This window comes from Somniosus microcephalus, chromosome 6, assembly GCF_052327205.1.
Source record: "Somniosus microcephalus isolate GS21.2 chromosome 6, FLI_Smic_1.0, whole genome shotgun sequence".
Taxonomy (NCBI): Eukaryota; Metazoa; Chordata; class Chondrichthyes; order Squaliformes; family Somniosidae; genus Somniosus; species Somniosus microcephalus.
The window spans coordinates 135098054-135119120 of NC_140992.1; the positions used below are offsets into that span (position 1 = coordinate 135098054).

At 49.3% G+C, this 21067-nt stretch overlaps 1 protein-coding gene across 3 annotated transcripts in view; it reads left to right on the top strand.

Annotated features, from left to right (window-relative positions):
- Nucleotides 1-21067, top strand: part of LOC147116091 (anoctamin-7-like) — a 201937-nt gene that overhangs the window by 137882 nt on the left and 42988 nt on the right. For all 3 annotated transcript variants that reach the window (XM_085990813.1, XM_085990812.1, XM_085990814.1), the window contains 2 exons: nt 15713-15767; nt 18473-18570. In XM_085990813.1, coding sequence (XP_085846939.1) covers nt 15713-15767; nt 18473-18570 — 153 coding nt within the window. The remainder of the gene's footprint in view (nt 1-15712; nt 15768-18472; nt 18571-21067) is intronic.

Below are 21067 nucleotides of genomic sequence, written 5' to 3' on the forward strand. Positions count from 1 at the left end.
AGTTCCTGGAGTGCCGACCCTCGCTGGGATATAGTTCCGGGAGAGCCGACTCTCGCTGGGATATGGTTCCTGGAGTGCTGACTCTTACTGGGATATAGTTCCGGGAGTGCTGACTCTCGCTGGGATATAGTTCTGGGAATGCTGACTTTCACTGGGATATGGTTCCGGGGGGTGTCGGCTCTCGCTGGGATATGGTTGTGCAACTCCTACTCTCGCTGGGATATAGTTCCAGGGGTTATGGCTCTCGCTGGGATATGGTTTCGGGGTTCTGACACTCACTGCCATATGGTTTCGGCAGTTCCGACACTCGCTGGGATATAGTTCCGGGAGTGATGACTCTCACTGGGATATAGTTCCAGAAGTGCCAACTTTCGCTGGGATATATACCGGAAGTGCCGACTCTCGCTGGGATATGGTTCCAGGAGTGCCGACTCTCGCTGGGATACAGTTCCAGGCATTCTGACTCTTCCTGGGATGTAGTTCCAGGAGTGCCAACTCTCGCTGGGATATAGTTCCGGGAATGCTGGCTCTCACTGGGATATAATTCCGGGAGTGCCGACTCTCGCTGGGATATTGTTCCGGGAGTGCCGACTCTCGCTGGGATATAGTTCCGGGAGTGCTGAATCTCGCTGGGATATGGTTTCCGGGGTTATGGCTATCGCTGGGATATAGTTCCGGGAATGCTGGTGCTCACTGGGATATAATTCCAGGAGTGCCGACTCTCGCTGGGATATAGTTCCGCGTGTGCCGACTCTTGCTGGGATATAGTTCCGGGAGTGCTGAATCTCGCTGGGATATGGTTTCCGGGGTTATGGCTATCGCTGGGATATAGTTCCGGGAGTGTTGGCTCTCGCTGCGATATAGTTCCGGGAGTGTCAACTCTCGCTGGGATATATTTCCGGGAGCGCCAACTCTCACTGGGATGTGGTTCCAGGAGTGCTGACTCTTACTGGGATATAGTTCCGGGAATGCTGACTCTCGCTGGGATATAATTCCGGGAGTGCTGACTCTCGCTGGGATATAGTTCCGGGAGTGCTGACTCTCGCTGGGATATAGTTCCGGGAATGCTGGTGCTCACTGGGATATAATTCCAGGAGTGCCGACTCTCGCTGGGATATAGTTCCGGGAGTGCCGACTCTTGCTGGGATATAGTTCCAGGAGTGCTGACACTCACTGGGATATAGCTCCGGGCATTCTGACTCTCGCTGGGATATAGTTCCGAAGGGCTGACTCTCGCTGGGATATAGTTCCGGGAGTGCTGACTCTCGCTGGGATATGGTTCCAGGAGTGCTGACTCTCGCTGGGATATAGTTCCGGGAGTGCTGACTCTCGCTGGGATATAGTTCCGGGAGTGCTGACTGTCGCTGGGATATAGTTCCGGGAGAGCCGGCTCTCACTGGGATATAGTCCCGGGAGTGCTGACCCTCGCTGGGATATAGTTCCGGGAGTGCCAACTCTCGCTGGGATATAGTTCCGGGAGTGCCGACTCTCGCTGGGATATAATTCCGAGCATTCTGACTCTTGCTGGGATATAGTTCCAGGAGTGCCGGCTCTCACTGGGATATAGTTCCGAGCGTTCTGACTCTTGCTGGGATATTGTTCCGGGCATTCTGACTCTTGCTGGGATATAGTTCTGGGAGTGCCGACTCTCACTGGGATATAGTTCCGGGAGTGCTGACTCTCTCGCTGGGATATAGTTCCGGGAGTGCCGGCTCTCACTGGGATGTAGTTCTGAGAGTGCCGACTCTCGCTGGGATATAGTTCCGGTCATTCTGACTCTCGTTGGGATATAGTTCCGGGAGTGCCGGCTCTCACTGGGATGTAGTTCCGGGAGTGCCGACTCTCGCTGGGATATAGTTCCGGGAGTGCCGACTCTCGCTGGGATATTGTTCCAGGAGTGCCGGCTCTCGCTGGGATATAGTTCTGGGAGTGCAGACTCTCACTGGGATATAGTTCCGGGAGTGCTGACTGTCGCTGGGATATAGTTCCGGGAGAGCCGGCTCTCACTGGGATATAGTCCCGGGAGTGCTGACCCTCGCTGGGATATAGTTCCGGGAGTGCCAACTCTCGCTGGGATATAGTTCCGGGAGTGCCGACTCTCACTGGGATATAATTCCGAGCATTCTGACTCTTGCTGGGATATAGTTCCAGGAGTGCCGGCTCTCACTGGGATATAGTTCCGAGCGTTCTGACTCTTGCTGGGATATTGTTCCGGGCATTCTGACTCTTGCTGGGATATAGTTCTGGGAGTGCCGACTCTCACTGGGATATAGTTCCGGGAGTGCTGACTCTCTCGCTGGGATATAGTTCCGGGAGTGCCGGCTCTCACTGGGATGTAGTTCTGAGAGTGCCGACTCTCGCTGGGATATAGTTCCGGGAGTGCTGACTCTCGCTGGGATATAGTTCCGGTCATTCTGACTCTCGCTGGGATATAGTTCCGGGAGTGCCGGCTCTCACTGGGATGTAGTTCCGGGAGTGCCGACTCTCGCTGGGATATAGTTCCGGGAGTGCCGACTCTCGCTGGGATATCGTTCCAGGAGTGCCGGCTCTCGCTGGGATATAGTTCTGGGAGTGCAGACTCTCACTGGGATATAGTTCCTGGAGTGCCGACTCTCGCTGGGATATAGTTCCCGGAGTGCTGACTCTTGCTGGGATATAGTTCCGGGCATTCTGACTCTCGCTGGGATATAGTTCCGGGAGTGCCGGCTCTCACTGGGATGTAGTTCCGGGAGTGCCGACTCTCGCTGGGATATAGTTCCGGGAGTGCCGACTCTCGCTGGGATATCGTTCCAGGAGTGCCGGCTCTCGCTGGGATATAGTTCTGGGAGTGCAGACTCTCACTGGGATATAGTTCCTGGAGTGCCGACTCTCGCTGGGATATAGTTCCCGGAGTGCTGACTCTTGCTGGGATATAGTTCCGGGCATTCTGACTCTCGCTGGGATATGGTTCCAGGAGTGCCGACTCTTGCTGGGATATAGTTCCAGGCATTCTGACTCTCGCAGGGATATGGTTCCAGGAGTGCCGACTCTCGCTGGGATATAGTTCCAGGAGTGCTGACACTCGCTGGGATATAGTTCCTGGAGTGCCGACTCTTGCTGGGATATAGTTCCGGGAGTGCTAACTCTCACTGGGATATAGTTCCGGGATTGCCGACTCTCGCTGGGATATAGTTCCGGGAGTGCTAACTCTCACTGGGATATAGTTCCGGGAGTGCCGGCTCTCACTGGGATATAGTTCCAGGAGTGCCGACTCTCGCTGGGATATAGCTCCGGAAGTGCCGACTCTCGCTGGGATATAGTTCCGGGAGTGCCGACTCTCACTGGGATATAGTTCCGGGAGTGCTAACTCTCACTGGGATATAGTTCCGGGAGTACCGGCTCTCACTGGGATATAGTTCCGGGAGTGCCGACTCTCGCTGGGATATAGTTCCGGGAGTGCCGACTCTCGCTGGGATATAGTTCCAGGAGTGCCGACTCTCGCTGGGATATAGTTCCGGGAGTGCCGGCTCTCGCTGGGTTATTGTTCCGAGCATTCTGACTCTCGCTGGGATATAGTTCCAGGCATTCTGACTCTTGCTGGGATATAGTTCCGGGCATTCTGACTCTCACTGGGATATGGTTCCAGGAGTGCCAACTCTTGCTGGGATATAGTTCCGGGCATTCTGACTCTCGCTGGGATATAGTTCCAGGCATTCTGACTCGCACAGGGATATGGTTCCAGGAGTGCCGACTCTCGCTGGGATACAGTTCCAGGCATTCTGACTCTCCCTGGGATGTAGTTCCGGGAGTGCCAACTCTCGCTGGGATATAGTTCCGGGAGAGCCGACTCTCACTGGGATATAATTCCGGGAGTGCCGACACTCGCTGGGATATTGTTCCGGGAGTGCCGACTCTCGCTGGGATATAGTTCCAGGAGTGCTGAATCTCGCTGGGATATAGTTCCAGGAGTGCTGAATCTCACTGGGATATGGTTTCCGGGGTTATGGCTCTCGCTGGGATATAGTTCCGGGAGTGTCGGCTCTCACTGCGATATAGTTCCGGGAGTGTCAACTCTCGCTGGGATACAGTTCCGGGAATGCTGGCTCTCACTGGGATATAATTCCGGGAGTGCCGACTCTCGCTGGGATATTGTTCCGGGAGTGCCAACTCTCGCTGGGATATAGTTCCGGGAGTGCTGAATCTCGCTGGGATATGGTTTCCGGGGTTATGGCTCTCGCTGGGATATAGTTCCGGGAGTGTCCGCTCTCGCTGCGATATAGTTCCGGGAGTGTCAACTCTCGCTGGGATATATTTCCGGGAGCGCCAACTCTCACTGGGATGTGGTTCCAGGAGTGCTGACTCTTACTGGGATATAGTTCCGGGAATGCTGACTCTCGCTGGGATATAATTCTGGGAGTGCTGACTCTCGCTGGGATATAGTTCCGGGAGTGCTGACTCTCGCTGGGATATAGTTCCGGGAATGCTGGTGCTCACTGGGATATAATTCCAGGAGTGCCGACTCTTGCTGGGATATAGTTCCGGGAGTGCCGACTCTTGCTGGGATATAGTTCCGGGAGTGCTGAATCTCGCTGGGATATGGTTTCCGGGGTTATGGCTCTCGCTGGGATATAGTTCCGGGAGTGGCGGCTCTCGCTGCGATATAGTTCCGGGAGTGTCAACTCTCGCTGGGATATATTTCCGGGAGCGCCAACTCTCACTGGGATGTGGTTCCAGGAGTGCTGACTCTTACTGGGATATAGTTCCGGGAGTGCTGACTCTCGCTGGGATATAGTTCCGGGAATGCTGGTGCTCACTGGGATATAATTCCAGGAGTGCCGACTCTCGCTGGGATATAGTTCCGGGAGTGCCGACTCTTGCTGGGATATAGTTCCGGGAGTGCTGACACTCACTGGGATATGGTTTCGGGGGTTATGGCTCTCGCTGGGATATAGTTCCGGGAGTGTCGGCTCTCGCTGCGATATAGTTCCGGGAGTGTCGACTCTCGCTGGGATATAGTTCCAGGGGTTATGGCTCTCGCTGGGATGTGGTTCCGAGAGTGCTGACTCTCGCTGGGATATAGTTCCAGGAGTGCCTGCTCTCGCTGTGGTATGGTTGTGGAACTCCTACTCTCACTGGGATATAGTTCCAGGAGTGTCGGCTATCGCTGGGATATAGTTCCGGGAGTGTCGACTCTCGCTGGGATATAGTTCCAGGGGTTATGGCTCTCGCTGGGATATGGTTTTGGGGGTTATGGCTCTTGCTGGGATATGGTTTCGGGGATTCGGACACTCGCTAGGTTATGGTTTCGGGGATTATGGCTCTCGCTGGGATATGGTTTCGGGATTCACTGGGATATGGTTCCGGGGGTTCGGACACTTGCTGGGATATGGTTTCAGAGGTTATGGCTCTCGCTGGGATATGGTTTTGGGGGTTCCGACACTCGCTGGAATATGGTTCCGGGGGTTCGGATACTCGCTGGGATATGGTTTTGGGGGTTATGGCTCTCGCTGGGATATGGTTTCGGGGGTTCCGACACTCGCTGGGATATGGTTCCGGGGGTTATGGCTCTCGCTGGGATATGGTTTCGGGGGTTATGGCTCTCACTGGGATATGGTTTCAGGGGTTCCGACACTCGCTGGGATATGGTTTCGGGGGTTCCGACTGTCCTCTAGTATCTTGCCCAAGTGACCGTTGAGAGGTCATTTGTCCTACTGACACTCTGCACTGTTTTCAATGTGCACCACTTGTGGTTGAGGCGCCTCACTGGAAAATGGCCCCTTAAGTGCTGTTCAACTGTGGGAAGTTTCACAGCTGAATCAGCCTGTTGTTACCCAATGTGCCGGTCACTGGGTAGCAATGGAGAGCAGGTCCGTGTCTAATTTTGCCCCTTCCTGCAAGTGGAACAAGTCTCAGCACAGACCCGTCATCTGTATGGCTCAGTACAACACTGGGTAGTGCACATTCCCAGTAGGCCATCAGGAGAGCCACATGGTCTACTCTTAAAGACATGATGTAGGCTGTTGGTTGGGACATTCAATGATGAGAATAGTTTTCCCAGCTAAAAGATTGAACACAAATGTCAAAACAAATCTCATCAGTGACACAGCAGTTCCTTTAACATAGATGCATTTAATTGGAAGCTAGATAAGTACCTGAGGGTGAAAGGAATAGAAGGATATGCTGATCGGGTTAGATGAAGTAGAGTGGTAGGAGGCTCGTGTGGAACATCAACACTGGCATTGACCAACGGCCTCTTTCTCTGCTGTAGAGTCAATGTAGCAATAAGATGACACTTCAGGGCCAAAGTTGTGAGGCCCTACTGCTAGGTTGGAGGATCACATCCTTGTAGAGGGGTCAATAACCAGGGGGCATAGTTTCAAGGTAAGGGGCAGGAGGTTTAGAGGGGAACTTTTTCACCCAGAGGGTGGTTGGAATCTGGAACTCACTGCCTGAAAGGGTGGTAGAGGCAGGAACCCGCACAACATTCAAGAAGCATTTAGATGAGCACTTGAAACGCCATAGCATAGAAACATCGAAACATAGAAGATAGGAGCAGGAGTAGGCCATTCGGCCCCTCGAGCCTGCTCCGCCATTCAATGCGATCATGGCTGATCATCCAAATTCAGTACCCTGTCCCTGCCTCCTCCCCATATCCCTTGATCCCTTTAGCCTCAAGAAATATATCCAACTCTTTCTTGAATATATTTAATGAACTGGCCTCCACCGCCCTCTGTGGCAGAGAATTCCACAGGTTCACCACTCTCTGGGTGAAGAAATTCCTCCTCATTTCTGTCCTAAATGGCTTACCCCTTATCCTTAGACTGTGACCCCTGGTTCTGGACTCCCTGACCATCGGGAACATCCTTCCTGCATTTAGTCTGTCCAGTCCTGTCAGAATTTTATAAGTTTCAATGAGATCCCCTCTTATTCTTCTAAACTCCAGCGAGTATAAGCCCAATCGACCCAACTCTCCTCATACGTCATTCCTGCCATCCCAGGTATCCGCCTGGTGAATCTTTGCTGAACTCTTTCCATGGCAAGAACATCCTTCCTCAGATAAGGCGACCAAAACTGCACACAATACTCAAGATGTGGTCTCACCAAGGCCCTGTACAACTGCAGCAAGACATCCTTGTTCCTGTACTCAAACCCTCTTGCTACGAAGGCAAACATGCCATTTGCCGCCTTAACCGCCTGCTGCACTTGCATGCTTACCTTCAGCGACTGGTGCACAAGGACACCCAGGTCTCGTTGCACTTCCCCTTCTCCCAATCTATTGCCATTCAGATAATAATCTGCCTTCCTGTTTTTGCTACCAAAGTGGATAACCTCACATTTATCCACATACCATGCTTCTGCCCAATCACCCAACCTGTGCAAATCATCCTGGAGTTTCTCGGCATCCTCCTCACAGCACACACGCCCACCCAGCTTTGTGTCGTCTGCAAACTTGGAGATATTACATCTAGTTCCCTTGTCTAGATCATTAATATATATTGTGAATAGCTGGGGTCCAAGGACCGATCCCTGCGGTACCCCACTAGTCACTGCCTGCCACTCGGAAAAAGACCCGTTTATTCCAACTCTTTGCTTTCTGTCTGCCAACCAGTTCTCTATCCAAGTCAATACCTTGCCCCCAATCCCATGTGCCTTAACTTTACACGCTAATCTCTTATGCGGGACCTTATCGAAAGCCTTCTGAAAGTCCAAATACACCACATCCACTGGTTCTCCCTTATCTATTTTACCAGTTACATCCTCAAAAAATTCCAGTAGATTAGTCAAGCACGATTTACCTTTTGTAAATCCATGTTGACTTTGTCCGATCCTGTCACTGTTTTCCAAGTGCTCTGCTATTACATCTTTTATAATGGACTCTAGCATTTTCCCCACTACCGATGTCAGGCTTACCGGTCTGTAATTCCCCGTTTTCTCTCTACTGCCTTTTTTGAATAGTGGGGTAACATTAGCTACCCTCCAATCCATGGGTACTGTTCCAGATTCCATCGAATGTTGGAAGATGATCAGCAATGCATCTACTATTTCTAGGGCCACTTCCTTAAGTACCCTAGGATGTAGATTATCAGGCCCTGGGGATTTATCGGCCTTCAGTCCTGTCAATTTCCCTAACACCATTTCCCTACAAATACTGATTTCTTTCAGTTCCTCCCTTCCATCAGACCCTATGTTCCCCGACATCTCTGGGAGGTTATTTGTGTCCTCCTTTGTGAAGACAGAACCAAAATATGTATTTAATTGGTCTGCCATTTTTTTGTTCCCCATTATAAATTCCCCTGATTCTGACTGCAAGGGACCTATGCTTGACTTCACCAATCTTTTTCTCTTCACATATCTATAAAAGCTTTTACAGTCAGTTTTTATGTTCCCTGCAAGCTTACTCTCATATTCTATTTTCCCCTTCTTAATTAATCCCTTTGTCCTCCTTTGTTGAATCCTAAACTGCTCCCAATCCTCAGGTTTACTGCTTTTTCTGGCCAATTTATATGTCCTCTCCTTGGATCTTATGCTATCCCTAATTTCCCTTGTTAGCCATGGTTAAGTCACCTTTTTTGTTTTATTTTTATGCCAAACTGGCATACAAGGCTACGGACCAAGTGCTGGAAAATGGGATTAGAATAGACAGGGCTTGATGGCTGGCGTGGACACAATGGGCCGAAGGGCCTCTTTCTGTGCTGTATGACTCTATGACTCTCCAGTCCATGCTTGGGTCTAGTGAGGCTCATCACCGGCAGTCGAATCTCACAATTTCAGCCCTATAAGGTCTTCATGAAACTTGCACTGAACTGAAGGGCTGCACAGGGAGGAGCAGATTTCCTTCAGTGTTTGGGTGCAAAGCATCAGATGGGTGAAGCACATAGAATCATAGAATGATACAGCACAGAAGGAGGCCATTTGGCCCATTGAGCCTGTGCTGGCTCTTTGGTAGAGCTATCCAATTAGTCCCACTCCCCTGCTCTTTCCCCATGGCTTGTATATTTTTTCCCTTCAATTATTTATCCAATTCTCTTTTGAAAGTTACTATTGAATCTGCTTCCACTGCCCTTTCAGGCAGTGCATTCCAGATCACAACAACCCGCTGAGTATATAAAAAAAAGAAAGTTTCCTCGTGTCACCTCTGGTCCTATTCACGACTGAGATTTATAGATTTTTTGGACGCTAAGGGAATAAAGGAATATAGAGCTAGGGCGGGAAAGTGGAGCTGAAGTAAAACATCAGTCATGATCTTACTGAATGGCAGAGCAGGCTCGAGGGACTATATGGCCTACTCTTCCTCCTATTTCTTATGTTCTTATCTGTGTCCTCTGGTTACCAACCCTTCTGCCACTGGAAACAGTTTCCCTGTGGCGGAGCCACCAAAGGACTCAGAGTGGTTGTACATAATTCCTTTAACAGCAATGTAGCTACTGTCTGTGCCTGTACCTTTTAATTACACTGTTTGACTGTACAATGTCTGGTTACCTTTTCAGCGCGGTTTCAACGTGATGACGTCATGCCGTTAGTCACGTGATGCCCCAATGGCGGGAAGAACGTGATGACGTCATGACGTCAGTCTTCTGACCAGAGGATCAGTCCTCGTGGAGCCCTCAAGGAGAGTAGACCTGTAATTGATGTGTTCTAGCAGTTTCCAGTTTAAACTTGTTTTGTTTCATGAAAGTTCATTGTTTTAATTGCCTGAGTCGAACTCAGTCTTTTTGATAGGAACCTCCATTTCTATATTGGTGACCCCGATTTCTACGAGCGATTGTCGTGGAAGATTCATCATGGACACGAACGCCGTCACGCTGAAACTGCCACAGTTCTGGGAGCAACAACCAGACGCCTGGTTTATCCAGGCTGAAACCCAGTTCGCCATTAGGAACATCGTCGCGGATCAGACCCGTTATTATTACGTGGTCTCCGCCCTCGACAGCGCAACTGCATCACGGATCATCAGCCTCCTCGATAGTCCTCCTACTGACAGCGAGTATGATGCAATTAAGGCGCGGTTGCTTCAGGTTTTCGGGCTCTCAAAGTCGGAGCGCGCTCGCCGGCTCATCACGCTGCCCGGCCTCGGGGACTCCAAACCGCCCGAGCTCATGAGCCAAATGCTCACGTTCTTGGGTGCTGAACTGGAATGTTTCCTCTTCCGGGAGCTTTTCCTCTATCAACTGCCTGAGCAGGTTCAGGCTGCCCTAGCCATATCCGACATTACAGACTGCGCCGAGCTTGCGGCCGAAGCCGATAAGATTTTCACAGTTACCCAGCAGTGCTGTGCGGCCACGAGGCGCCCACCCCCCACAGACACGGTTCCAGCTTCTCCTACAGCGGGCTGGTGCTCCTACCACACCCGTTTTGGCACGAAAGTACGATGCTGCCGTTCCCCCTGCAGTTTTTCGCCCCCCAAAAAAAGAAGAAAGCGCAGGCGGCGTCCCTGGCGATGGATGACCAAGTTTAACGGGCGTTCCGCGGTGGCGATGGCCGTCGGTTCTACGGGGAAACTCCTCTATATCACGGATTCCCTCTTAGGCCGCCGTTTTCTTTGTGACACCGGGGCGCAGTGTAGCATTCTACCTGCGTCGAAGCTCGACATGCAGACTGGGAACCTCGGTTTTTCCCTCGTAGCGGCTAATGGCACAGCAATTCGAACGTTCCGAAAGCGGCGGGTCGAAGTCTGTTTCGGCGGTCAGCGCTTCTTTTGGGAATTCGTCACGGTCACAGGCTATCCTAGGGGCGGATTTTCTGTGTGCCAACAGCCTACTTGTCGACGTCCGGCACCGCCGGCGGATCAACGCGGCCACCTTCCACTCGATTCCGTGCTACCACGGCACCTCCGTGGCGCGCTCCATTGCCTGTGTTTTCCCTCCTCCAGATGATTTCACGCGGCTCCTCGGGGAGTTTCCGGAGCTGACGAGGCCCACCTTCTCCTCTTCGGCGACAAAACATGGTGTTGAACATCACATCACCACTACTGGCTCCCCGGTTTATGCGCGGGCTAGAAGGCTCGAACTCGGCAAGCTTGCAGCTGCGAAGGCGGAGTTCGACCTGATGGAGCGGCTCGGGATCATTCGGCGATCCAATAGTCCCTGGTCCTCACCTCTCCACATTGTGCCGAAACCAGGCGGCGGCTGGCGGCCATGCGGTGACTACCGACGCCTCAGTGACGCCACCACTCCGGATCAGTACATGATCCCGCATATCCAGGATTTCTCGGCCCATTTGGCGGGAAATTCTATCTTCTCTAAAGTCGACCTCGTCCGTGGATATCACCAGGTTCCAGTGCACCCACAAGACGTCCTGAAAACCGCAGTCATCACCCCTTTTGGCCTCTTTGAGTTCCTGCGGATGCCGTTTGGCTTAAAGAGCGCAGCACAGGCGTTCCAGCGTTTAATGGACTCCGTTCTTCGAGACCTGCGTTTCATCTTCGTCTACCTTGACGACATTCTCATCGCCAGTGCCAGCAAGGAGGAGCACATCTCCCATTTGCGTTCCCTCTTTACGCGCCTCAGCCAACACGGTTTAATCATCAACCCGGCCAAGTGCCAGTTCGGCCTGCAACAGATCGATTTCCTGGGACATCGCATAACATCGGACGGCGCCGTTCCTTTGTTAACGAAGGTTGAAGCGGTTACCTCTTTCCCGTGGCCGTCGACAGTCAGGGCCTTGCAGGAGTTCCTGGGGATGGTCAACTTCTACCACCGTTTTGTCCCCAAGGCGGCTCAACTCATGCAACCTTTGTTTGGGGCCCTCAAGGGCAAGTCCGGTAAAGATCCAATCAGCTGGACAGCCGAGATGGTCCAAGCGTTCGGCGACACTAAGAACGCTTTGGCCAACGCAACCATGCTGGCGCACCCACTTCCAGGTGCTGCCATCGCCCTTACCACCGACGCGTCAGACTACGCCATCGGTGCAGTGCAAGAACAGTGGGTCAACGGCACGTGGCAACCGCTGGCATTTTTCAGCCGTCAACTACGGAAGAATGAAAAAAAGTACAGCACCTTCGATCGGGAGCTACTGGCCCTTTTCCTCGCCATTCGCCATTTTCGGTTTTTATTGGAGGGGCGTCCCTTCACGGCTTTTGTCGACCACAAACCCCTTACGTTCGCCATGGCCAAGACCGCCGAACCGTGGTCCGCTCGTCAACAACGTCACGACGTTCATTTCCGAATTTACCACGGACATTCAACATGTGTCTGGTAAGGACAACCTGGTGGCAGATTGCCTCTCCCGTGCGACGGTCCACGCGGTGCACCTGGGGATCGACTACGCCCTCATGGCTGCAGATCAGGCCTCTGACTCGGAGGTCCAATCATATAGAACCGTTCCCTCTAGCTTCCAAGTGACCGACGTCATCTTCCAGGCCGCAGGCGCCACGCTCTTTTGCGACGTCTCCATGGGATTTCCTCGACCTATCGTGCCAGTCACATGGCGCTGGAAGGTTGTTGATGCCATACACGGGTTGTCGCACCCTGGGATGAAGGCTTCGCAACGGCTTATGTCGGCTAAGTTCGTATGGAAAGGTATGCACATCGATGTCCGTGACTGGGCTAATACCTGCGTCGTATGCCAGAAGGCCAAAGTCCAGCGTCATGTCAAGGCTCCAGTGGCTGCGTTCACTGTTCTGGAGCGTCGTTTCGACCACGTGCATGTGGACCTCGTGGGGCCACTTCCGCCTTCTCGGGGTTATACTCATCTCCTCACCATAGTGGACCGCACCACTAGGTGGCCAGAGGCAATTCCTTTGGTTTCCACCGTGTCGGCAGACGTCGCTAGAGCTTTCATCTCCTGTTGGGTTGCCCGTTTCGGGGGTACCGGTGGACATCTCTTCTGACCACGGGCCGCAATTTTCCTCGGAGCTTTGGTACGCTGTGGCTCGGGCTCGGCACCAAACTTCATTGCACCACCGCCTATCATCCACAGGCGAACGGCCTTTGCGAGCGATTCCACAGGTCGCTTAAAGCCTCTCCAGGCCAGTCTTCAAGGTGCAGGATGGGTAGACAGACTTCCATGGGTCCTTTTGGGTCTTCGTACGGCGCCCAAAGACGACCTACAATCGTCTTCAGCTGAACTCGTCTACGGCTAGCTGCTCCGTGTACCAGGGGATTTCCTCCCTTCTCCCACGGAGCCATGGTCCGCCTCCCAGCAACTCGTTCACCACCAGGAAGCGGCCAGATGCTTCGCTCCGATACCTACGTCCAATCACGGTTTGCAGAACTCTTCGTGCCACCGGGACTGAAGAATGCAGAGAATGTCTTCATCCGCCACGACGCTCACCGGGATCCGCTCAAGCCCCCTTACACTGGTCCTTTCCGCGTCATCGAACCAGGAGGCAAATCATTTTCAGTCGACGTCGGAGGGAAGCCGGATCACATCTCGGTGGACCGCTTGAAGCCGGCTCATCTGGACCTGGACCACCCTGTCATCGTCGCTCAACCACCCAAACGTGGCCGACCGCCCGCAGCCGCCGCACCAGATCCACCAAAGCCACCTGCCAACTCGACCGCGCTCGCCACGCCTGCTCAACCACAACCAACTGCCAACTCGACCACCGGTCATCAACTTCCTCTACCAAGGTATCGAAGTCGATCGGACAGGCTTGTCAGGCCTCCTCCTCGCCTCACTTTTTCTGTTAAAGACAATTCTTTGGGGGGGGGGGGGGGAGACGCATGTGGCGGAGCCACCAAAGGACTCAGAGCGGTTGTACATAATTCCTTTAACAGCAATGTAGTTACTGTCTGTGCCTGTACCTTTAATTACACTGTTTGACTGTACAATGTCTAGTTACCTTTACAGCGCGGTTTCAACGTGATGACGTCATGCCGTTAGTCACGTGATGCTCCAATGGCGGGAAGAACGTGATGACATCATGACGTCAGTCTTCTGACCAGAGGATCAGTCCTCGTGGAGCCCTCAAGGAGAGTAGACCTGTAATTGATGTGTTCTAGCAGTTTCCAGTTTAAACTTGTTTCGTTTCATTAAAGTTCATTGTTTTAATTGCCTGAGTCGAACTCAGTCTTTTTGATAGGAACCTCCGTTCCTACATCCCCTTATTTATTCTATCAAAACTGTTCATGATTTTTACCACCTTTATCAAATCTCCTCTTAACCTTCTCTGTTCTAATGAGAACAACCCCAGCTTCTCCAGACTTTTCACATAAATGATGTCCCCCATCCCTGGTGTCATTCTAGTAAATCTCTTCTGTACCCTCTTTAAGGCCTTAACATCCTTCCTAAAGTCTGGTGCCCAGAATTGAACACACTACTCCAGCTGAGGCCTTACCAGTGTTTTATAAAGGTTTAGCATAATTTTCTTGCTTTTGTACTCTATGCCTCTATTAATAAAACCAAGGACCCCGTATGCTTTTTAACAGCCTTCTCAACTTGTCCTGCCACCTTCAAAGATTTGTGTACTTACACCCCCGGTCTCTCTGTTCCTGCATCCCCTTTAAAATTGTGCCATTTGGTTTATATTGCTTCTCCTCATTCTTCCTACTGAAATGTATCACTTCACATTTCTCTGCGTTAAATTTCATCTGCCATGTGTCTGCCCATTTCACCAGTCTGTCTATGTCCTCCTGAAGTCTGTTACTATCCTCCTCATTGTTAAGTATAGGGTCATTAATATATATCAAAAAGAGCAGTGGTCCTAATACTGACTCCTGGGGAACACCACTGTATACCTTCCTCCAGTCTGAAAAACAACCGTCCACCACCAATCTCTGCTTTCTGTCACTCTGTCAATTGTAATCCATGCTGCCACTGGCCCTTTAATCCCATGGATGTTCATTTTGCTAACGTGTCTATTTTGTGGCACTTTGTCAAACGCATTTTGAAAGTCCATATACACATCATCAACCACAGCCATCCTCTCCGTTACTTCATCAAAGAACTCGATCAAGTTAGTCAAACACTATTTGCCTTTATCAAATCCATGCTGACTTTCATTTATTAGCCCATACTTTTCCAAATGCCAATTAATTTTGTCCAGAATTATTATGTCTAAAAGTTTTCCCACCACCGACGTTAGGCTGACTGATCTGTAGTTGCCTCATTTATCCTTCTCCCCTTTTTTTTTTAAACAGGTGTCTAACATGTGCAATCCTTGCGCTCCGTATGTGCAATGCCTTTTGCCCAAGCACTAAAAAGGAAAAATTGCCCAAATTTTTGACTGGCAGCGCCAGCGCTGCTCCCTATAAATACATGTATGTCAACCTAGAGCCACATCGCACCCCTGCTGGCCGGCACTTTAGTGCTTCACTGCAGTGATCTCGTGTTCCTCGTGATATTTCAGGAGAGGTGGAGTTTTGCACCTGGTTTATATTTTGGGCATGAGTGGTTGTGAGTGTTACCATTGGATCTGTCTCCAGTACTAGTGTCGGCTCTGCATTTATTGGTATTACATCTGGACTGACCATTTTGATGGCAAAGGAGATAACTGCACACCGTGCAGGATTATTCTGCTTTCTATGTGTCAGTGACTTCAGTTTCAGTGTAAATGTTACAGCTGCCTGACTGCAGCAATGACCAGGGAAAGGTTTATGTGTTAATTTTCCATGTGTTGAATGCAGAGGTGGCAAAATCCAAATGGTTCCATTGCAATTATACCCCATCGCCCTTGTTCCAGAATCTCTGTAATGTTCAGGATTCTCAGAATCTCTCTCTTTTGTAATTTGTTCTCCTTTACCCTTGCACTGTTAGAATTCTGAACCTATTTCCATTTTGCTGTGTTCCTCAGGTTTGCTGGTTATCCTGGACACTATGGTTCGCTGTTCGGAATCCGAAACGAGGCTGTAGGTATCGGGTTATTACGCTCTACAAAGAGGTTAATTACAGAACATGTTCAGACTGTCAGTCAAACAGAATCTTTGGGCCCAGGATTCCAGCGGCTAGGGAGGGCAGAAATTCGCCGGGGTGGGGGGACGTAGTAATTTGAGGCAGGACCCAGAACCACCAGGTTTCCAGCCCATTTGGCTTGCATTGGAAATCCTGATCTGGGCGGCCCTGCCACCAGTGCCCGACACATGCGCCAGGTGCATTTTGGGGGAATGTCTGGGGACACCCCGGGAATTTCGCCCAGCTTGCCCTTCTTGGGCCCAATGGATCCCATGCCTATTCAGATCATGAATGGGTTCCATTGTAGGCCGTAAGTGGGGCTTCAAGTAAAGAAAGCGTATGGCAATCAACCCCAGAGAAACCAATTGAATGTTGGTGTTCCCCATTGCCTCCTGACTGGAGGCTTTAACATTTATTGGCCCTTGTCTTGAACCTCGGGAGCTGTGGGATGCAGTTCCGGGTTTTTCACTGCCACTGTGGGGTGGGCTTTCTGATTCTCCCTATGCTAATTCTGCTCCCTTCATTGTACACTGGTGTTGATCATGTTATACTTTATATTGTATCTGTATGGAATGATACAGCACAGAAGGAGGCCATTCGGCCCATCGTGCCTGTGTTGGCTCTTTGAAAGTGCTCTCCAATTACTCCCACACCCCTGCCCTTTCCCCATCGCCCTGTAAATATTTCCTTTTCAAGTATATATCCAATTCTCTTTTGAAAGTTACTATTGAATCTGCTTCCACCGCCCTTTCAAGCAGTGCATTCCAGATCATCACAACTCGCTGCGTTAAAAAAAATCTCCTCATCTCCTCCCTCTGGTTCTTGCCAATTATCTAACGTCCGAGTCCTTTGGTTACTGACCCTCCTGCTAGTGGAAACAGTTTCTCTCCTTATTTACTCTATCAAAACCCTTCACAATGTACCTAATGTATCTGTATATTCTACTGTATCTATGTAGTAATGTATTTGTGTTGTATAATGTATCTGCACATTCTAAACTATAGTTTATGTTTTTGGCTGAGATGGCACTATCAGATTGGAGACTGGTATTATATTAATTTAAGGGTCTAGTTTGCACTTTACTGTCCTCCCAACAAGTTCCCTCTAGCCCTATTTGAACTGACCCTGGACTCTGCACCAATGTTCCCTCTAATTTTTTGGGGTGGGTGTGTGGCCCCTTTAATGGGCTGCGCGGCCCATTCAAATTTCTACGCATGTGCGCTTTTCCCATTATAAAGCCGGCAAGCGGCTTGCGCGGGACCTCCAGGCAACCGTGCAGCTTAACGGGACCATTGCTCTGCACTGCACCCAAGACCCAACAACTCAGCTGACACTAGGAACTTGGCACGTGTGGGTTGTTGATGTGACCATAGGAACAGGAGGAGGCCATTCAGCCCCTCGAGCCTACACTGCCATTCAATTAGATCAAGGCTGATCTGTATCTTAACTCCATCTACCCACAGTTGTTCCATAACCCTCGATACCCTTGCCCAACAAAAATCTATTAATCTCAGTCTTGATAGCTCCAATTGTCCCCCAGCATCCACAGCCTATTGAGAGGTCCAGATTCCCACGACCCTTTGTGTGAAGAAGTGCTTCCCGATTCCCCTCCTAAATGGCCTGTCTCTAATTTTAAGATTATGTCCCCTTATTTTTGACTCCCCCACCAGAGGAAATAGTTTCTCTTTATCTACCCTATCAAATCCTTTTAACATTTTAACCACCTTGATCAAATCTCCATTTATTCTTCTATACTCCAGGGAATACAAGCCAAGTTTATGCAACCTGCCCTCATAATTTAACCCTCTAAGCCTCGGTATCATTCTGGTGAATTTGTGCTGTACTTCCTTTAAGGCCAACATATCCTTCCTGAGGTGCAGTGCCCAAAATTGACTCCAGATGGGGTCTGACCAAGGCTCTGTACAACTGAAGCATAACGTCCTCCCCTTTGTATCCCAACCTCTCTTGAGACGATGGCCATTCCATTAGCCTTCTTGATTGTTTTTGAAACTGTCAGAAAATACCCTGATTTATCTATCTTAGGTCCAAAGTAGATGACCTCACACTTGTCCAGTTAAACCCCATCTGCCATCGTCTTGCTCACTCACTAAGTCTGTCTATGTCCCTCTGCAACGTCCTGCTCCCACCTGCCCTACTTAATGTCCCTCCGAATTTAGTGTCATCTGCAAACTTGGATAGACAAATCTCTATTGCTTTATCCAAGTCATTGATAAATATGGTGAAAAGTTGGGGGCCCAGAACAGATCCCTGTCTCATCCTGCCAATTCGAGCACATATCCTTTATCTGCATTCTCTATCTCCTATCACCCAACCAATTTCCAACTCTAATTCAGTGCACTCACATTTTTGCCAATAACCTTTTGCGTGGAACTTTATTGAATGCCTTCTGGAAGTCCATATAGACAACATCCATAGACATTCTTCTGCCTATCTTATTTGTGACCTCCTCAAAAAATGTAACTAGATTAGGCAGACATGACTTACCTTTAACAAAGTCATGCTGGCTCTCTGATGAAAGTATGGCAGCCCAGTATGGGTTTTCACTGTATAATCCCTTCCACTGTTTAGTGACCATTCTTATGCCTTTTTCCAGTGACTTCTCAAGCATAGTACAGATTATTAGTTATCAATTCTTTTCCAGTGTGGAGCTGGTGGCTGCCTGATTGAACTGGCTCAGGAACTGCTTGTTATCATGGTTGGAAAGCAACTCATTAACAATGTACAGGAGTTTGTCATCCCGTGAGTATCTGCTGCAATGTGAATAGGAACCATTCAGAGGGGAATAGGAATGGGAGAGGCCTGCTAAAAACAAATCTATTCAAAAGAATACTGAAGGATCTATTTGCTGGTCATAACCACTTACATTATTTACACAAATATTAATGAGCTGAAAATGTTGGTAGGGTGTGATGGGACATAGGAACAGGAGGGGGCCATTCAACCCCTCGAGAATGCTCCGCCATTCAAAGTGGATCAGTTGATCTGTATCTTAACTCCATCTACTTGTCTTGGTTCTGTAACCTTTAACACCCCTGCCTAACAAAAATCGAGCAATTTCAGTCTCGAATTTGGCTAGGACAAATAAAATCAGAGAGTTAAATGCGTGGCTCAAAGACTGGTGTGGGAGAAATGGGTTTTGCTTCCTGGGACACTGGCACCAGTACTGGGGCAGGATGGAGCTGTTCCGTTGGGACGGGCTTCACTTGGCCAGTGCTGGGACTAGGGTCCTGGCGGATCATATAACTAGGGCTGTAGAGAGGGCTTTAAACTAACTAGTGGGGGGGAGGTTCCTAGAGAACAAATAATAAAAATGATAACAGAGAAGGTCATAGACTTAGGTAGCAGTGGGGAAATGAAAAACCAGAGCGTGTCAGGAAGGGGCAGAAGGTATGGAGTAAAAGGTAAAGTAATAAAAAGGGCAAAAGCAGGAACTAAGTGTCAAAAAACACATTTGAAAGTTCTCTATCTGAATGCACGTAGCATTCGTAACAAAATAGATGAGTTAATGGCACAAATAGCTACATATGGGTATGATCTTGTGGCCATTACAGAAACATGGCTGCAGGGTGACAATGCCTGGGAATTAAACATACCAGGTTATTTAACGATCAGGAAGGACAGGCAGGAAGGAAGGGGAGGTCGGGTGGCTATGTTAATAAAGGAAGGAATCACTGTAATACAGAGAAATGATATTGGGTCAAAAGATCAGGATAATGAAACAGTTTGGGTGGAGATAAGGACTAATAAGGGGAAAAAAACACTAGTGGGCGTAGTCTATAGGCCTCCGAACAGTTGCAACTCGGTTGGACGGAGTATCAATCAGGAAATAGTTGAGGCTTGTAATAAGGGAACATCTATAATTATGGGGGATTTTAACTATCATATTAACTGGACAAATCAAATTGGGCAGGGCTGCCTTGAGGATGAGTTCATTGAGTGTATTAGGGATGGGTTTCTTGAGCAGTATGTAACTGAACCGACCAGGGGGCAAGCAACCTTAGATCTGGTCCTGTGTAACGAGACAGGATTAATTAAAAATGTCCTAGTAAAGGATCCCCTTGGAATGAGTGACCATAACATGGTTGAATTCCATGTTCAATTAGAGGGTGAGGAGGTTGTATCTCAAACAAGCGTGCTAAGCTTGAATAAAGGAGACTATGAAGGTATGAGAGCAGAATTGAGCAAAGTGGATTGGGAAAATAGATTAAAGGGTAAGACGATACATGATCAGTGGTGTACATTTAAGGAGTTATTTTACAACTTCCAAAAAAAGTATATTCCACTGAGAAGAAAAGGGTGTAAAAGAAAAGACAGCCATCCGTGGCTAAGTAAAGAAATTAAGGATAGTATTCGACTAAAAACAAGGGCATATAAGGTAGCCAAATCTAGTGGGAGGATAGAGGATTGGGAAAACTTTAAAAGACAGCAAAAAATAACAAAAAGATTGATTAGGAAAGGGAAGATAGATTATGAAAGTAAATTAGCAAAAAATATAAAAACAGATAGTAAGAGTTTTTATAGTTACATAAAAAGAAAAAGGGTGGCTAAAGTAAATGTTGGTCCCTTAGAGGATGAGACCGGGAAATTAATGGTGGGAAATATGGAGATGGCAAAAACACTGAATGAATATTTTGTATCAGTCTTTACAGTAGAGGACACCAAGAATATCCCAACACTGGACAAGCAGGGGGCTATAGGGGGGGAGGAGATAAACACGATCAAAATCACTAAGGAAGTGGTACTCGGTAAAATAATGGGACTCGAGGCGGATAAATCGCCTGGACCTGATGGCTTACATCCAAGGGTCTTGAGGGAAGTGGCGGTAGGGATTGTGGATGCATTGGTAATAATCTTCCAAAACTCCCTGGACTCAGCAAAGGTCCCAGCAGACTGGAAAACTGCTAATGTAACACCCTTATTTAAAAAGGGCAGTAGACAGAAGGCTGGAAACTATAGACCGGTTAGCCTAACATCTGTGGTAGGTAAAATTTTGGAGTCCATTATTAAGGAGACAGTAACAGGACATTTGGATAATCATAGTTTAATAAGACAAAGTCAGCATGGTTTTATGAAGGGGAAGTCATGTTTGACAAATTTGCTGGAGTTCTTTGAGGAAGTAACATACAGGGTGGATAAAGGTGAACCAGTGGACGTAGTGTATTTAGACTTCCAAAAGGCATTTGACAAGGTGCCACACAAAAGATTATTGCTTAAGATAAAAAATCACGGGATTGGG